This window comes from Neodiprion lecontei, chromosome 5 (assembly GCF_021901455.1).
Source record: "Neodiprion lecontei isolate iyNeoLeco1 chromosome 5, iyNeoLeco1.1, whole genome shotgun sequence".
NCBI lineage: Eukaryota > Metazoa > Arthropoda > Insecta > Hymenoptera > Diprionidae > Neodiprion > Neodiprion lecontei.
Genome location: NC_060264.1, coordinates 24,529,114 through 24,545,474, shown reverse-complemented (window position 1 = coordinate 24,545,474; position 16,361 = coordinate 24,529,114). Strand labels below are relative to the sequence as shown.

Sequence of the window (16,361 nt, the reverse complement as noted above, 5' to 3'; positions counted from 1 at the left end):
GGTGAAAAATAAATATGTTACAGACATATTTAAAAATTCTGAATTATCTTGATCAGGTTTCACAACGATTCAACTCGTTCGCTTTCCAAGATAACAATGCTGAAAGATCAAAATTCGTCATATAAATTCATATCTATGAGACACGGAGAGAATGCTCCGGCAACGCTGTAGACTTGGCAGACGTACGTGAAAGAGGATGAAAAACATATGAAGTAGTAGAACGATTAGTTAAAAAAAAAAAAAAAAAAACATTTCGATGAATTTGGGTTGCTTCTCAACCGTTTTTTTTTTTTCTCCTTCTTAATTTGCCTTTGTACGGCACTAATAATAAATATTCTATATTACATTTGACGTAATAACTTGCTCACTGTTAACTTCCGCACTGTTTGTAATAGAATATTGTATTGTGTTTATATGCTATCTGCTTATAGATATCAATTGTGTGGTTAACCTGTACGCGTGCAAAATTTCACGCTTATCGGAAAAATTAAAGCGACTAATGATGTATCTAATAAGTAGGGTCCTGATAAATATGCATTAAAAATTAAAAAATATGTACACACAGATAATATAGACTTGTAGAAACAATATAGAGTAAAAAATGCTGTCAAAATAAAGTGTGTTTTACTCGACAATAGTTGTTATTTTTCACTTAATATTTTTACATATTTTGTAATTTTTAATACACATTTATCCGGGCCCTACTAATAAGCGATGAATTGTTTCTGGACATTCCTACAGTGTTGTATGTGTATAAGTATATGCCGTAATATACATAATTCGATATTGAAGCAACTCGTTTTACCGTATCTTAAGTATAAGATATTGTCTTAAATTTTGCTCACTCCAGAATCTGGGCCCTACCTAGAAATTTGCTTGTGCGGTGGAAAACTGGCGACGAAAATAAATGGAACATTATTTCCGTTTCTCTTTTCCTGCTCAATGTCTTTTACAGTCAAGTTTCAAGTGTCCAAGCCTCGCTCCGCTATCTGGGATCCAAGGATTTGGCTGCGTCTGGAAATTCCCTACATCTGCCATTTATGACGGGACGCGACCCTTTGCTTCAACTCGGGGGCGAGCCTACACTTTTTCATATTTTTTCAGTAATTTTCGCTAGTGATGGAAGAAAATAAAAGAATCAATTCTGAAAATCGATTAATTATATTTCTTTCCCCGATTCTAAGCATCGATATGTTCGATGAATAAAGCATAGATTCTGAATAATCGGCGAAATTTTTCCAAAACAAACGAGCTAATTCAACATAACGAATGTCACGAACTGTAACAAGAATTTTTCTTGCCCGTTTATTAATAGCGTATCAATTATTGACATCAAATCCCGAGATCTAGCGCACTCTTCATAACGAGGAATATGCTTGAGGTTGGCTGTTTTCTTTCGTTTTTCTACTATCTTGACGAGTTTCTCTTGCTTGCAACAAAACCTGAAACACAAATTCGCATCGAATGATATCGATATCGTAAAGTTGACGTACATATTACGTACTTGCAGATATTCATTTACTCAAAAAGAGGGGACACTATTTTTTTTCAAATCTAGGCTTAATCTCCGTCAAAGGGACAAAATCCTCTTGGTGTTACACTCAGTGAAAAAACAGGCGATAAACAAACCGAGCAAAAGCGATCTTCTTCCTTATCAGAACAGAATAAGGCTAAAACGACTCTCATCTACACTTCTGGACTCTGCTGCAGTACCAACCTCAATATCAATTTAAAACCCCCGCAAATTCTAACTGCGTCCATCTTGATGTCTCCGCTTGTGCCTCGAGGCTTATTCTCCCGCAGTATTAATCGCTTTGATGTTTATGACAGGTAAATTTTTCGTCACATGAATTCGTACTCCGCGCACCGTGAATACTCCTGATGTCTATGTTTTCTATCTACGTGTTCGTTTTCATAGAGTCACTTTTTTGGCGCCACCACACAACTCATCGGAGCACCGAACACATACGTCTATTTTATACTGTTTGATGATTTATCCACTTCGTTGAGCCTCAAACTCTGACTATAGCGGTCCGTCATTGGATACAATGCGGGGAAAAATGAATTAGCTATTTTCGATAGTGAAAAAAAAAAAAAAAAATAAAAATACACTACCGAGTTCTGGTAATATCTGATTAAACAGTTCAAATATATCCATTTAGACAAGCTACGTTAGGTGAAAATAATTTTTCATTGTCATCGGACATACGCGAAGTTGATTAAGATTTCACACTGTCATTTATTTTCCGCAATTTATAATCACGCAGCAAGTTGACTTTGCAAAGCATGCCATATTGTACGTCGATATCCACTCGAAGTCGGTCTCCCGGTTTGATTTTTCAACTTTTGAGCGATGGAATGTGCCTCATAATTGCTCGCGGCGTTGGGGACGTACGGGATCGGTTTCCGAAATTTTGAAATGTTCGAATGGACCGCGATTGTGGCCCCTGGGGATGGATGGTCAGATGATTCCTGAATTTGTCTCCACGAGTCGAACTGACTCATCGTCAGCCGGATTGCTCTGACCCTGTTCATACCTTGTTTATCCATTAACAACCATTATCGCCGTATTTACGGAACTTTGGGTCAATAGCGGACAGTTGAAACGTAAAAGATGTCATTGCAGTTAACAGTCGGTTTCGTTATTGACTAGTCCACCACTACTTCCTCGAATAAAACCATGGATATAATCCACGTCCTACTTTCGATGAACTTTGTGCTCATCTGAGGATCCATCGATTTATTGAGCATATTTTCTGACGTAGCTGTGTATCAATATAGTTAACGATGCTAGTTACAACAACGTTGTCAATGACGAACGAACCGTTTTTGATTGCAGGTGAAAATCTGGTTCCAAAATCGGAGAACGAAGTGGAAAAAACAGGACAACATCAGCAACGCCGAGGCGGCGGAGCACAAGAATCAAAACAACCCGAAGACCACCCAGCCGAAAACAAAGACGGGGTCGTCGGGCGGAGGGGTAAAGAGTTCCGGACCTCCGCGAACCTCGGTCGAATGTAGCTCCGATTCGAATAATTCTCTCCTGACCGGCGACGGGTCGGTTTCGGAGAGCAATACTTCGGAGCAGAATTCGATGCCGACAAATCTCTCGCTTGCGCCGCCGGAGCGAGTTCCTCAGCCTCACCTAACGCCGGGGATGCACGAGCAGTCGATACAGGAGAGAACTGTGTTATCGCCGGAGCCGACGAGGTTCATATCGAGGAATTACGACGCGGTGAGAGACCTGACAATGAGCAAACCGCTCCTGAGGGAATACGACTTCAACAGAGAGCTGAAGATAAACCTGCGGGACTTTGCCATTGGTAAAATGGAATCGCGAGGACTCAGCGGGAAGGAGAGCTCGATAATTCACAAGAAGGCAACTGCCATGCCGGCAGAGATTGATAAAAATTTGAAGGACCTCAATTTGGACTCGGACGCCAACTCCGAGCCGATCGGATTTGTCGTTGCGCCTGCGACTCTGAGGCCTTCCGATGGCGAACCAATGGAGAGCAGCGATCGGGATTTCGAAGAACCGGCATCTCCGCAATCCGCCCTCCAAATCGACGAGAGGGATGACGATGCCAGTCCGGAACTCTCCAGCTAACTAAGGCTGTACTGAGTCGCGTGTTTCCATCATCCATTCGGCAAATGGCAGTTCAACGATTCGAAATTGCACTAGCTTACAAGCGATCAGGGTTTACTCCTTGAGTGCTTTTTTTGCTTTTTTTCAATTGAGAAAATGGATTATCCGCGGAAGACAGAAACACGAGGTTATAATCAGTTTTCAGATGGACCTTGAACCGATAGCTTGTAGACCAAGTTGATGTCAGAAGACACTGACAATGAATCTCTGATCTGTGACGAGTGCGCAACTTCAAGTTTCTCCCATTCAAAAACAATCACAGAGACCTTTCGCATTCGACGAAATACGATGAACTGGATCTTTTTGAAAATAAAAGGCGCTTTGTAAAACGAAAATGTGTAATTCCGGTATGTTTACTGTTTCGAACTTTACGCCAACGGATGTTCCGTTCTTTTTCGACAATATCTTTGGTTCAGCATCCACTTCGCGCGCACAACTATTGTTTTATCTGTAACATTTTTTTATATTGCTTATACAAATCAGTAACACAGGAGATAGCTTTGCTGCAAAATGCCGTAAAGTCGCCAATTAGATACGCCTAACGGTCAATTTGATAAAAGATACAACCGTTCGCGTAAAATGCATACGAATATACGCAAAACCGAGAACCAAAAAATTGCAATTCTCCTTTTTTATCAACAAATTTTACCTAATTTTCCCGTATTTTAAAAATTTCTCTCTTTTCTCAATACAAGGGGCACGACTTTTCACGTTTCGTACGCACAAACATTTGTCTTGTTCGTTGTTACTTACAACTACAACAGTATGTATACATCTATTTCTTCGAGCTCTCGAATGCATACATATATATGTATAGATACCAAGCTGCACAATGTATACTGATACAGCGATTTCTTACAGGAATAGCCAGGATTCACGAGCGATCGGTGTTTATTTGTAATCCGGCACAAACTCGGCTGTCCATGCACTGAGAGAAATTTTTAGTTCCGGTCACCGCTCAGTCCGTAACTATTTTTATTTTTTACCACGATCGAAAAATATAATTATAGGTAGAAAATGAAAATTAGTTTTCTAGCTGTTACCGGAAAATCTAGTATCCGTTACTATTTTTTCTCATTACGATCACTGTTGCTATATTTTCTTGCAACTGTTGGGAAAATTTAATGCTTGTGCAACGATAAATTGCCGTTAAAGCCTTGTTTAACTAAAAAAGTAGAGTAAACCTCACAAACTGATTTTGCGTTGCAATTACCAAAAAAGGATCGACGATAGCGCAAAATGGTTAGGCGTACCTCGTTTTTCGCAATCCCAACAATATTAAAACAGTTTTCTTAACGATACCTGTTTTACCGTATTTTTCTAGTTACTGTAACAAATGAAATTTTTCTCAGTGTGCGTAAAAAACGGCGTGATTAATTTTTGAAGCAGAGAAAATTGACTAAAAATGAGCAAGTTAGACCAAATTGACGACAAAGCTTGAAATTAGTTCTCGTTACTTAGCACGCTACGCGTCTACTTTATCTGCAAAGTGAGAAATTCTTATAAAACGGGTATAGAATCAGTGCACTGTAGTTTAATGTTCGTTTAGTATCGTATCGCATACGTTTTATAATAACGCGAGTCTTGCTTTAGTAATTGCCATTTGTCGTGCCATATCTTCTTCGGGTATTTCAATATCGGCGGGTCTAAGAAAATGCCCAAGTTACTACGTAATAACGCCCTTAATAAATTATGACAAGCCATGAAAATTTTTCTACATCTCTGTACCTTGTCGTTGTTATTATTACTATTGTTGTTGCTACTATTATCACGACCACCACCACTACTACTGCTATTACTATTACTACTAATACTACCAGTACCACTAAAACTACCACTACTCCTACTTTTACTTTTATATTTCTACAAATTTTTGTACATTACACTGTAAATTTCTAGATCTTCGCTATATAATCATACGCATTGTATATTGTTCGGTAAATTACGATCCGATAAATCATTTAATTGGATCTGTTATCGTTATAGTATAAATTTTCAAACACAGCAATTAGGTATACCCTGATAAGTATACGATTAATTATGGAACTAATGTATAGACACTTGTATATATCTACCACGCGTAAACTCACAGTGACGAACGTATAAGAGTGATAGAATGAATTATTTTATCGATCATATCGTACCGCTGTAACAATGTCGCATCTCAAAATTTTCTTCAACAACATCGCGTATGAAATTAAAAGTCTCGGGTTGTATGATTTTTCTGTGTAATATTGTATAACATACAATAGTATATAGAAAATTAATTTATTAACTATTATGTCCGAGTGAACGACGCAAATATTAGAACTCGGAATTTATTAGAATCTGTTTCAATTATGCAAGATTTTTCGTACCAGTAGCGTGGATTCGAAACAATCTTGGGAATAAAATCTCATCTGGCGATACGATACTAACGTTGAAGAAAATTCTGAGGCAAGAAGTTGTTCTGCTCAGCGCGAAGAAAGATTTCGTGAAAAATTTATGAAAATTAGACTAGCGAAGAAAAACTGAACCCAGAAAATTAAATCACTAATGTTTTCTCTTCGTCGTACATCGTATCGAACAGAGTCACTGAGTGGTAACACAGGATTAATCAAAGGTTGGCAAAACCTTCTTTCAAATAGACGTACTATTATGCTCGGTAAGTAAATAAACAACAGATACCGTAATTAGATTGTAGAATGGATGACTTACGATCGTACTGTGCATCCATTTATAACAATGCATAGCGTGTATACCGCTGCTCCGTTGTTGTAAGAATTAGCAGGAAGAAGCGCAGATAGTGTTTGATATGACGATGATTAACGCGATGAAAACACTGACGAACAACAATTTTGATAATAATAATAATAATAATAATGACGATAGTGAAAACAATAATAACAACAACAACAATAAGAATAGTAATGATAATAATGGTAATAATTGTTATGAAATAATCGATACTAATACAATAATGACAGCCGGAAGAATGAAAATAGCGTTAATAATAACAACACGAGAATAAAATTTGAAGTTGTAACGATTATGATGATTGATGATAGGAGGAAAATAATAATAATTACATAGTACATATTTTACACCATTTGCCATATTTTACACCTGTCACACAGTCTGTACATCTTTACATCGGTATAATTATACATATACATATGTTACGTATAAAAATTGTAAGTAAATATATGTGTATATATACTAGAGTGTTTCAAAAAAACCGACTATTTTTTCTTTTTTTTCGAAGAACATTGAAAAATCTTCCGAGTGTCCCTCAAAAATGACATCGGTAAAATATGAGCTCTTAATATTGATATTTAGAGGTGGCGATTCTTAATTTTCTATTTCCCATTTAAATAACATGAGAAAAATTTTTTTTTTAAATTTAGAATTTTATTGCTCGAAAATGAATCAGTGTGAAGATATAAACAAAACATATTCTTGTAGGAAATTTTACGCTCTACAAAAAAGATCAGAATAAAGATTTGCGTAAGGTAAGTCGTTTCGGAGTTATCAGGCCTCAAACATCGAACCGTTTGAAATAATGATGTTATTAATTTATAAATGCTACAAAACTGACTAATATCGTTGATTAATGAAATTAATTAATTAATATTTCATTGGAAGTCTATAATTTTAATTTTAAAATCAATAATACTGTGTATTTAAGTGATATGAGTCAGTTTTGTAGCATTTATAAATTAATAACATCATTATTTCAAACGCTTCGATGTTTGAGGCCTGATAACTCCGAAACGACTTACCTTGCGCAAATCTTTATTCGGATCTTTTTTGTAGAGCGTAAAATTTCCTACAAGAATATGTTTTGTTTATATGTTCACACTGATTCGTTTTCGAGCAATAAAATTCTAAATTTAAAAAAAAAAATTTCCCATGTTATTTAAATGGGAAATAGAAAATTGAGAATCGCTACCTCTAAATATCGATATCAAGAGCTCATATTTTACCGAGGTCATTTTTGAGGGACACTCGGAAGATTTTTCAATGTTCTTCGAAAAAAAAAAAAATAGTCGGTTTTTTTGAAACACTCTAGTATATACATATATAATGTGATTACCGATTGTTATAACTGTTCCGGTGATAAGCGTAACAACGGTAATACCGATGCGGTTACTAATTATAATCATTGTAATAATATAAATAATAGGATTAACAAGGACTATATATATATATATATATACTACATATATACATATATATATATATTCTACCGAAGAACAAGTGCAATTTAAACTGTGATGCAGGGACGCGAAATCGCGTGCATTGCAGGACCCTTTGATGTGTGTACATAAATATTCAAGATTCATAGTGAATATTTCCTTAATATGTGCACGTGCTGTGTACGCACATGCGACTACACGCAAGCATATTACATATTATATAAATATACGTATATACGTATACATGTACATTATTGTACATTAGGATGTTTCTTGAAAAGGTCACTATAGAATTTCTACTTTTTAATTTCTACTTTCACTATAGAGTACCGAGTTTCGTCGAAATCAAATGTGCCCGTGAGAGGGGCGAATGGGGAAATCCACCCTCTTTGGGACACGGCGTAATGTTGGGATGGAAATCTTAAAAAATAGGGAGGTTTTTTTTTTTTTTTTTATTATTATCTTGGACGATTTGGTAGGCGAGCCGGTAAAATTCCAAAATGACCTCTTTAAGGACCACCCTAATATATATATATATACTGTATACAGATAAACAAACATTCGAGTGTATACTAATTGAAAAGAGTGAGTGAGAGAGAGAGAGAGAGAGAGAGAAAGTAAGAAGGCAAAGGTACATTGTTTATGTTGTCGGGCATAAAAGTGATAACGTCAAACACACATATACATATATATATATATATATATATAAAATACATACATATATCTATAAATATACACAAGCTGTACAAGATGCTTTCCTCAATGTCTTTTTTAATCGATATTTCATAAAATATTGTAATTATTATACACTCTGAGTTGTAGTTCGTAGTATGAAATGAAATATCGCTCGCAGCATCCTTATTTTTAATTTGAATCACAAACAAACCGATATTCAGATTAAATATCCCGGTTCAATATTGAAAGAAAAAAAATTACTCTATAAGAAAGCCAATATGTTTACTGATTTGTTGTCATGTTCGACCGATTCAACGCTATTTTTCATCCCTGTAATAAATTAAAACGATCACAGTCTGTAGGTTGTTAAATTTTATTTTTCTTATCGTCGTACTTCGACTGTGGCGGTATCGTCTCACTTGTTCTCTCTCGACGCGGATACCGTTTTTGAATGAAACGAGTTTCTTACCGAATATTTCACCCTTTTTCACGCCGTTGTAAAGAAAATTTGCTACAGTAATATATTCGTAGTCAAAGACACGGAAAAAATTGATATAAGAAAATTCGATGACGTTAAAAACAATACCATGTATAATAAATGACCTCGGTTTTCAATATCAAGATTTTGACACAATTGAGACAGTGATAGATAATTCATAACGTTTCTTCACCGTAACCCTCCTACGCAAACTTAGCGTATTGTAACTATTTCACCATGATGCAACTGTACATCGTATGTTAACAAGCAGAACAAACGTATTTATTGACAGAGTATACTCCATGCAGTAATAATCCGGTGTCTTTTCAGACCGTGATCCAATGTTTACTTGAAGATACACCGCTCAAAGTGTCTAAATTTGCACATCCGCACTGCGGGTGTCGATCAACGATCGGTCTTTCCGACGATCGATCCTCACATTTTTGCAGCGATTACCTAATCATATTTATCGCGTAACTCTGACGGATTACTTTAGTGCAGCAAATCTAGTGCAAACTTAAACTCCCTCAGAACTCGTTCAATTTAATGATCTATTGGAGGAAATAAAAATTGATGTGTTGATTTAAGGTAATAAATACGTAAAACCATTAAACAAATATGGCGGTATATACTCATTCGCTCAACCTGTCCTACTTTTTAACGATTCACTATCGCTATCTTCTCACCGCTTATGACTTATTCAGAAGTGAATTGCAAATCAAAGTTGTGTTCGAACGGTCTTTTGTGTTTCCGTTGATTCGTCTTACTTTTACAAAGTCACGTGTATGAATTTTATCGACTTGTCAAATGGCGTGGTCTGCGCACGCAAAGGGTTTAGGTATATAAGGAATTCGTTGCTTTTGCAAATTCGCAGTTCACCAAGTCCAGCTTTCGTCTGTACGTTTCATAAACGTCCACCCATTTCTCAATCTTTGGCTGAAACTGGATTGTGTCATTACTCTTCTTTTCCAACCGTGTCACAGTAAGCCATTTGTCGCGATCCCATCATGTTAACGGTTCTGCTATTTCGAATTGCACTCGTTTATAGCGCGTCAATCGCAATTGAAATTGTAACTCCGGATCGGTTGAACGAGATTGCGGACACCTTGATTGAAACTTACATGAACGATCGTTGCGTGGTTATAATTTCGGCGAGTGGATACGTAGCATCCAGTTCTGTTCCGGCAGTCTACGTGAGCGGTTATAGCCAGAAAAGTGCAGAGAGTTTGACAAACGCGAGCTTGACTTCCGAAGAGCGTTACAAGAAAGACGTTCTAGCGCCGGTCCTCGAATTAGGGTGCACCGGGTACGTAATTTCATTGTTGTGAATAGTTACGTTGGTCATCATTCACGAGTAACGATTCGCTTCATCGTGATGCGTCCATTTTTGATTTACCTTTAATTGCGAGATGGAACGTGTATAGAATCAATGGCGATGTTGTGCTGTCAACACAATTGTGAACGATTTCATTCCAAAGCAAAGTTTTGAAGCAATCAGCTCCTCGGCAATTGACTTAACGATTGTTCCATTCAAGATTTCAATGTGACACGATTGTTGTACACTATCTAAACAGGATGGCTACAAATATTATGGCACGTAATTCATAATCGGTCAAATGTAATGGTATTGAACCCACAAGCCAAGGCTTAGACGACAGCTTATTAACGTACAAAACTTGGCTCTCTTGTGTGGAATACAGTTCTAAATGAAATTGAACTCAACCTCTGGAAACACAATATAATTTTTATCAGCAAGCCCATTAGTCATTGCTCATTATAAAAACAAGTCATTCCCAATCCCGACGATGAAATTCAACGCCATTGGATTCATTACGTGTCAAAATTGGAGTTCAATTGATGAGTCAATGGTAACTAACGTAACTTTTCCCAGCGAGGATCAATTTCGAGAAAAAAAAAACGTACAAACTGTCTAGCTTCTCTAGAAAAGATTGAAGATACCAGTGGTAAAGAAGGTTATTGTTTAAATTTGCATAGATACATCGTGCAGGCCGAAAATCCTGAGACACAGTTTCGGCTTATAGAGAAAACGTTTGTTCACGTGATATCAAGAACCCAGCGCAGATTTATTTTTCTACCAACAATCGTCCAGATCAGCGAAAGCTCTACGTGGCTGCAGTCGGAGGTCCTCGATACCGGTAATTTCGATTTCCAATCAATTTTACACGGAGAATCTGTGCAGCATGTTACCGACGTAATTTTTGCCGTTCCGAATAATCGGACCGGTGACGTGGATCTGTTCACGCATCGCTTTTCCGGCCCAGACGATGTGGGCGGACAGGAAATTCTTCTGGACACGTATGAAGTGGAAAACAGAAAATTCAAGCTTGCGGCGAATCTTTTTCCGGACAAGGTCAGAAACCTTGAGAGAAAAATTCTGAGAATTGCAGCGTTCGACTATCCACCATATAATGTGATGATCGATAACGAAGGCGAAAAGTGAGTGAAATGATTTTATACTACTAGAGCGATGACTCCGCAGTTCGAATATAACCGCTTGAATTTGACTATCAATAAGAATCATTTAACTCTGGATTTTCTATCTACTGATTTTTTGACTTGGTATCGCAAAGTGCTCTTATCTTTGACTTGTTACCGGCTAGAGGAAATGCACCTAACGTGACGTTGAAACCAAATATTCAAAGCCAATAGTTGAGCATACACGAACCATGATTTCACGAATGTTCTAATAATACTCCTTCTAACACTCTACAATATGTAATAAAATCGATTTTCAATCGACTTTTCGTCATCGATTAATGACGGCGAGGTACGACGAAATTGTAATACAAAGACGCTTGACCATTTTCATTTTTCGAATTTAGAAAGTGGAAATCTTTGGAGTGGAATCATCACAAGAACTAAGGATTCCCTAAAATCTCTAAACGATTATGAGATGGATAGGGCTGTTAATTTCGAAGGGTTTTATATGCCGTCAAGCTTTTCTTATTTATTTCATGCGAACATAGACGATTCCGTATAGCTTCAAACGCTTATCTCGGCAACTTTACGGAGATCAACTTATGATAGACTTTAGTGAAAACGCCTATGGGAAATTATAAACATTAGTCGTAAGGCTCTGTTTCGAGGACATCCGTGACATTTTTCATATTTTTTGACTAACTTCATGAAGTAAAGAAGCTTTTCTATCGGCAACGGCCATACCACGTTGAAAGCACCGGTTCTCGTCCGATCACCGAAGTTAAGCAACATTGGGCGCGGTCAGTACTTGGATGGGTGACCGCTTGGGAACACCGCGTGCCGTTGGCATCTTTTTTTCAGTCCCTAAAATTTATCAAATCTATGTACCTTCAGAATACAGAATGATTTTTCATACTGTCATTTATTTCTGCAGCTAACATTGATATTTTTTTCAGCACAATTCCTGATTTTCAAATCTGTATTTGAAAGTCTGAACGTTTTCAGCTTTTTCCAGATTTTCGTTCTAAAAATATGTAACCATAGTCATAGAGATACCTATTTCTCGAATATTGCAATTTTTCTACGATATTCGCTAAAGGGTTATTTGGGACCAAAACTGCGAGGTCAGACAAAATTAGTACTTGAAGTTTTTTGTTGTGATTCAGACAATTTTAACGCATTTGTCATTGTGTATCATCCTTTATTTTCCATGGGCATTGTTGTTGGAAACTGTTGTAGCTACCGATTTGATGGTGCCGAATGGCGATTTGCCGTGGAATTTGCAAAACTCCACAACTGCTCTTTGAAACCAGTCGTCGACAACGAGGACTTGTGGGGTGTCATCAACGAAAACCTCACCGGAAATGGAGTTCTTGGAAACTTAGTCGAGGACAAAGCCGACGTGGGAATAGGTGATGATCAATTTATCACAGTCATTGATGAACAGTTTCTGCGCTGATATCACCTGCATTTTTTAATCAATATATCTTGTCTGGAGCGTTTTTCAACATTTTAGATTACAAAACCTGTAATTGCTAACAATCAGGTCCCTTTAAATATTACATATTCATTAGTGTCTCATGATTAACTTTAGCACCCTCAAAAAAATGTTGTCGGTAAATAAAATGGGTCTCTGCCTAAGACCGTACGACAGAAATAAAGCTTTTTGATGTAGTCGTGGAAGTTGAAAAAAGCAAGGATTGCTATCAATTGCAGTTTTTTTCCGTTGGTACATTGACTAATAATAAGTGGTGAAGCGTCAGCGACTAATATCGTAATGTTTGTGGAAAATTAATTTCATAGATTAGAGACGGGATTTTGACCTACTTTTCCAGAACACTTTTCGTCATATTGCTCCTTAGGAATCAGGTCTACCTACCGTGCCTGACTACAAAAATTGTGTCACAACAAAAATTTTTTGTCTGCATAACGGCTCGAGCTGTCAAATGACTTTTCAAACGCTTTTTTTTTGTTGCAACGTAAGACATTGTAAATTGTATTATTTCGTGATGTCATGTAACGTATGTATTAAGAACAGGAGAATGAAGTTGAGAACGATCCGAGGGTCGTGATCTGCAGTCTTAAATGACCAAAAATGCCCCATATACACATGCCTATATTTTTCTTCTGTTTTCCAGCTGCCTTGTGGTCCTGGCACCACGAGTTTCGTTTCCTGGATTTTACCGCGCCTTCTTATCGTGCGGGAATGGCGTGCTTTGTCCCTGAACCAAAACGGATCCCGCAATGGTTGTCGCCGATCTTTCCATTCGCCCCGTCACTCTGGGCCACCTTCATAACCATGATATTCGTATCCATTGCTTTCACTGGAATAGTAATACGGGGTGAAAGCTTCGTAAGGTTCGAGAGTAAGTGCAAGAACAACTCAACGCGAAGTGTATATCATCGAGTTATCGCGGTGATTTTACTCGAATAAGAAGTTGGGTCCGGCGTTATATGAAAATATGGTTTTGTGCAGATTCTTCCAAAGTGAACCTGAGCGAGATCGTGCTGACGGTGCTTGGAGTGATGCTGCTGCAGGGCCTTGTCAAGGAACCCGACAGACCTTCGTGGGCCGCCCTGGCAATGACTCTCCTAGTCGTGTCGTTGCTGCTTGCTACTGCTTACGGAAGCAGCCTAGCATCTGCTATGACGATACCTAGGCGAGTAAATGTATACGTGCATTTGGTTGTAAACCATGGTATTATAGCAATCCTGTAGACCAGCGTCGGAATCAGCGTCGAGGTGATACTCCAAGTGTTTGTAACCTGACGTTTTGGAGAGGAACCGAGCATGGAACGATAAGACACATCGATTATTAATTTTCCAAACCACTATATTTCAAATTTAACTATTCGAAAGACCGAAAATCTCTTTATTCTGTTTGATTATCGAACTTATTTTATCTTAGATTCAAAGCACCGATAGATACAGCAAAGGAATTAGCGGCGAGTGGGATTTCATGGGCAGGAAATCACGAGTCCTGGCTCTACTCAATCATCAATGCCGAGGAGCCGGAAATGCGGACCCTGGTAAAAAACTTTCGTGTGCTAACTCCAGCGGAACTGGCCAGAAATGCTGCCAAAAATGATTGGGCCTTTCCAATCGAGCGACTTCCTGGTGGTAAGAACCAATCGGAGAATTCTTTTTTCAAGTTGATCAAAAGCGATACCTTGCAGAGGATGATGGTTCGTAGAACACTGGTTATAATCACAGTAATTACTTATTCGTAGGTCTTTACAGCATCCAAGACTACCTCAGCAGTGATGCTATTGAGAAAATGCACATGATGAGAACCGACATTAATTTCGAATATTGTGTAGCAATGCTGCGAAAAAGTTCACCGTACACGCAGTGGTATACTCGGCGTATACTTGAGATTCAGGCGTCAGGAATCCCTTCTTACTGGGGAACCGACGTCGTTCAACAGCACCTTGATATACGTACTCAGTTGGCTGTTCACAGCGGTAATTAAACTTGCATGACAACGATGCTCACTATTTTCAATGTTATCGACAAGAGTTTAATGCTGCTCCACAGACAACTTAGTGACCCACGATCCAGTGAAAATGACAGTTGGCCAGGTGCAGGGAACGTTTTACATTCTGGCGATTGGACTCGCGATAAGCGGATTGGTTTTCCTGAAAGAGTTGTACGATGCACAAAAATCGACTCGTCAACGGAAAAAGGAGATAGAAGGGTATTAGGTATTAACGACAATACGGAAAAATAGTCACTTTTGTAGCCCTAATTTTTTTTTTGTACTATGCACATGTTTGGAAAAATTGATAGAATACTCAACCGTACGAATGTGAATGATATTCACAAGTAAAAGTTTGCGAATCGTATCATTAGACCGATAGCGGTCAATTTTAGCGTCTGAAATGATCTTATTCTTGGAGAGCACCGAAAATACACGTTCGAGTTTAATGTGGTTACGAAACCATTAAAAACAGTATCACAAATGGAAAGATATAAAAAGAATGGTCGTATAATGTGTTGCACGAGTATTGCTGTAGACTTTTCATCATTCTGTTCAGTATCACTCGAAAATTCATACGTTTACTAGTGCTACACACTCTACTATTTTCCAACTGGTTGATTTTATTCTAGTACTATATTGTAATCATGTGCACCGCTTGCTGCGCTAACACTTAAGTGTGGACAAAACTATATCGTTATAATAATTAGTACAAGCATGATGACGGTTACACGTACCATAAAATTACATTGCTTTTATGCCGTGGCGACGTGATAAATTTTTGCCGTGCATTTCAAACGTTCACTAACGACTTGATTTGCAGGCTAGTAACAACATACTCAATATCAAAGTTAGATTGTCATGGATCGCAATTTAATTCCGATTTGGCTTGTGAGGCATTCTCCAACAGATCGGGGACTATTTTTGGATTTGTTCGGATATCGCTTATCATTGGCCATAAATATTTTAGTACTACATGTTTGAAAGTAGTTATTGTGAATTTTTTCAGATTTATTCATCACACCTACAAGGAAATGAATTTATATGTTATAATTCGTAATATTACTTAGTTCGGGTAGGTCAGGCAGAAAATTTGTAATCACAAACGAATGTTGTTATTCACTGAACTTTGTAATGTTATGAATAAGAACTTTTTATTAGCATAATGTGAAGTCACTTGCGTGACTCTTTGTGAATACACCTTTCGCAACCATTTAAATAGGAAAAATATACAGATATTAGAAATAAAAATGAGTGGGTTTTTTTTTACTGTAGATAGCGATTTTTCACTGAAACTTAATACTCCGATTTGTGACAAAATTTGAAAATTACGGGAAGTTAAGAAAATTTCGAAAATACTCTTGCAGAATAATAAATTAAAGGTGATAAAAAATAAAAACAAATCTGGCTGTATAGCAAAACAAAGCATTGAAATCTGGAAATTCCTCGATTGAAATTAAGAAAAGA

The 16,361-nt window shown here is 37.5% G+C and overlaps 2 protein-coding genes and 1 non-coding gene across 4 annotated transcripts in view; all 3 read left to right on the top strand.

Moving 5' to 3' along the window:
• The window catches only part of LOC107222945, a 214,449-nt gene extending 209,791 nt beyond the window's left edge, over positions 1-4,658 (top strand). The window contains exon 3 of the mRNA XM_046742024.1: positions 2,840-4,658. Within this exon, the coding sequence (XP_046597980.1) occupies positions 2,840-3,607 (768 nt within the window). The 3' untranslated portion in view covers positions 3,608-4,658. The remainder of the gene's footprint in view (positions 1-2,839) is intronic.
• A 5,203-nt stretch (positions 4,659-9,861) lies between these two features.
• Positions 9,862-16,145, top strand: LOC124294804. 2 transcript variants are annotated; one of them, XM_046742026.1, is made up of 9 exons: positions 9,862-9,959; positions 10,026-10,283; positions 10,973-11,434; positions 12,656-12,828; positions 13,555-13,782; positions 13,893-14,076; positions 14,325-14,536; positions 14,647-14,880; positions 14,954-16,145. In XM_046742026.1, the coding sequence occupies exons 2-9, from the start codon at positions 10,099-10,101 to the stop codon at positions 15,118-15,120; spliced, it is 1,845 nt and encodes a 614-aa protein (XP_046597982.1). In that variant the 5' UTR covers positions 9,862-9,959; positions 10,026-10,098; the 3' UTR covers positions 15,121-16,145. The 2 variants fall into 2 exon arrangements, with proteins under 2 accessions (XP_046597982.1, XP_046597981.1); XM_046742025.1 differs by having other exon boundaries at positions 9,862-10,283.
• LOC124294858 lies at positions 12,147-12,265 on the top strand. The gene has a single exon (XR_006904805.1). It is a non-coding gene; the product is annotated as a 5S ribosomal RNA (ribosomal RNA).
• Positions 16,146-16,361: the final 216 nt, after the last annotated feature.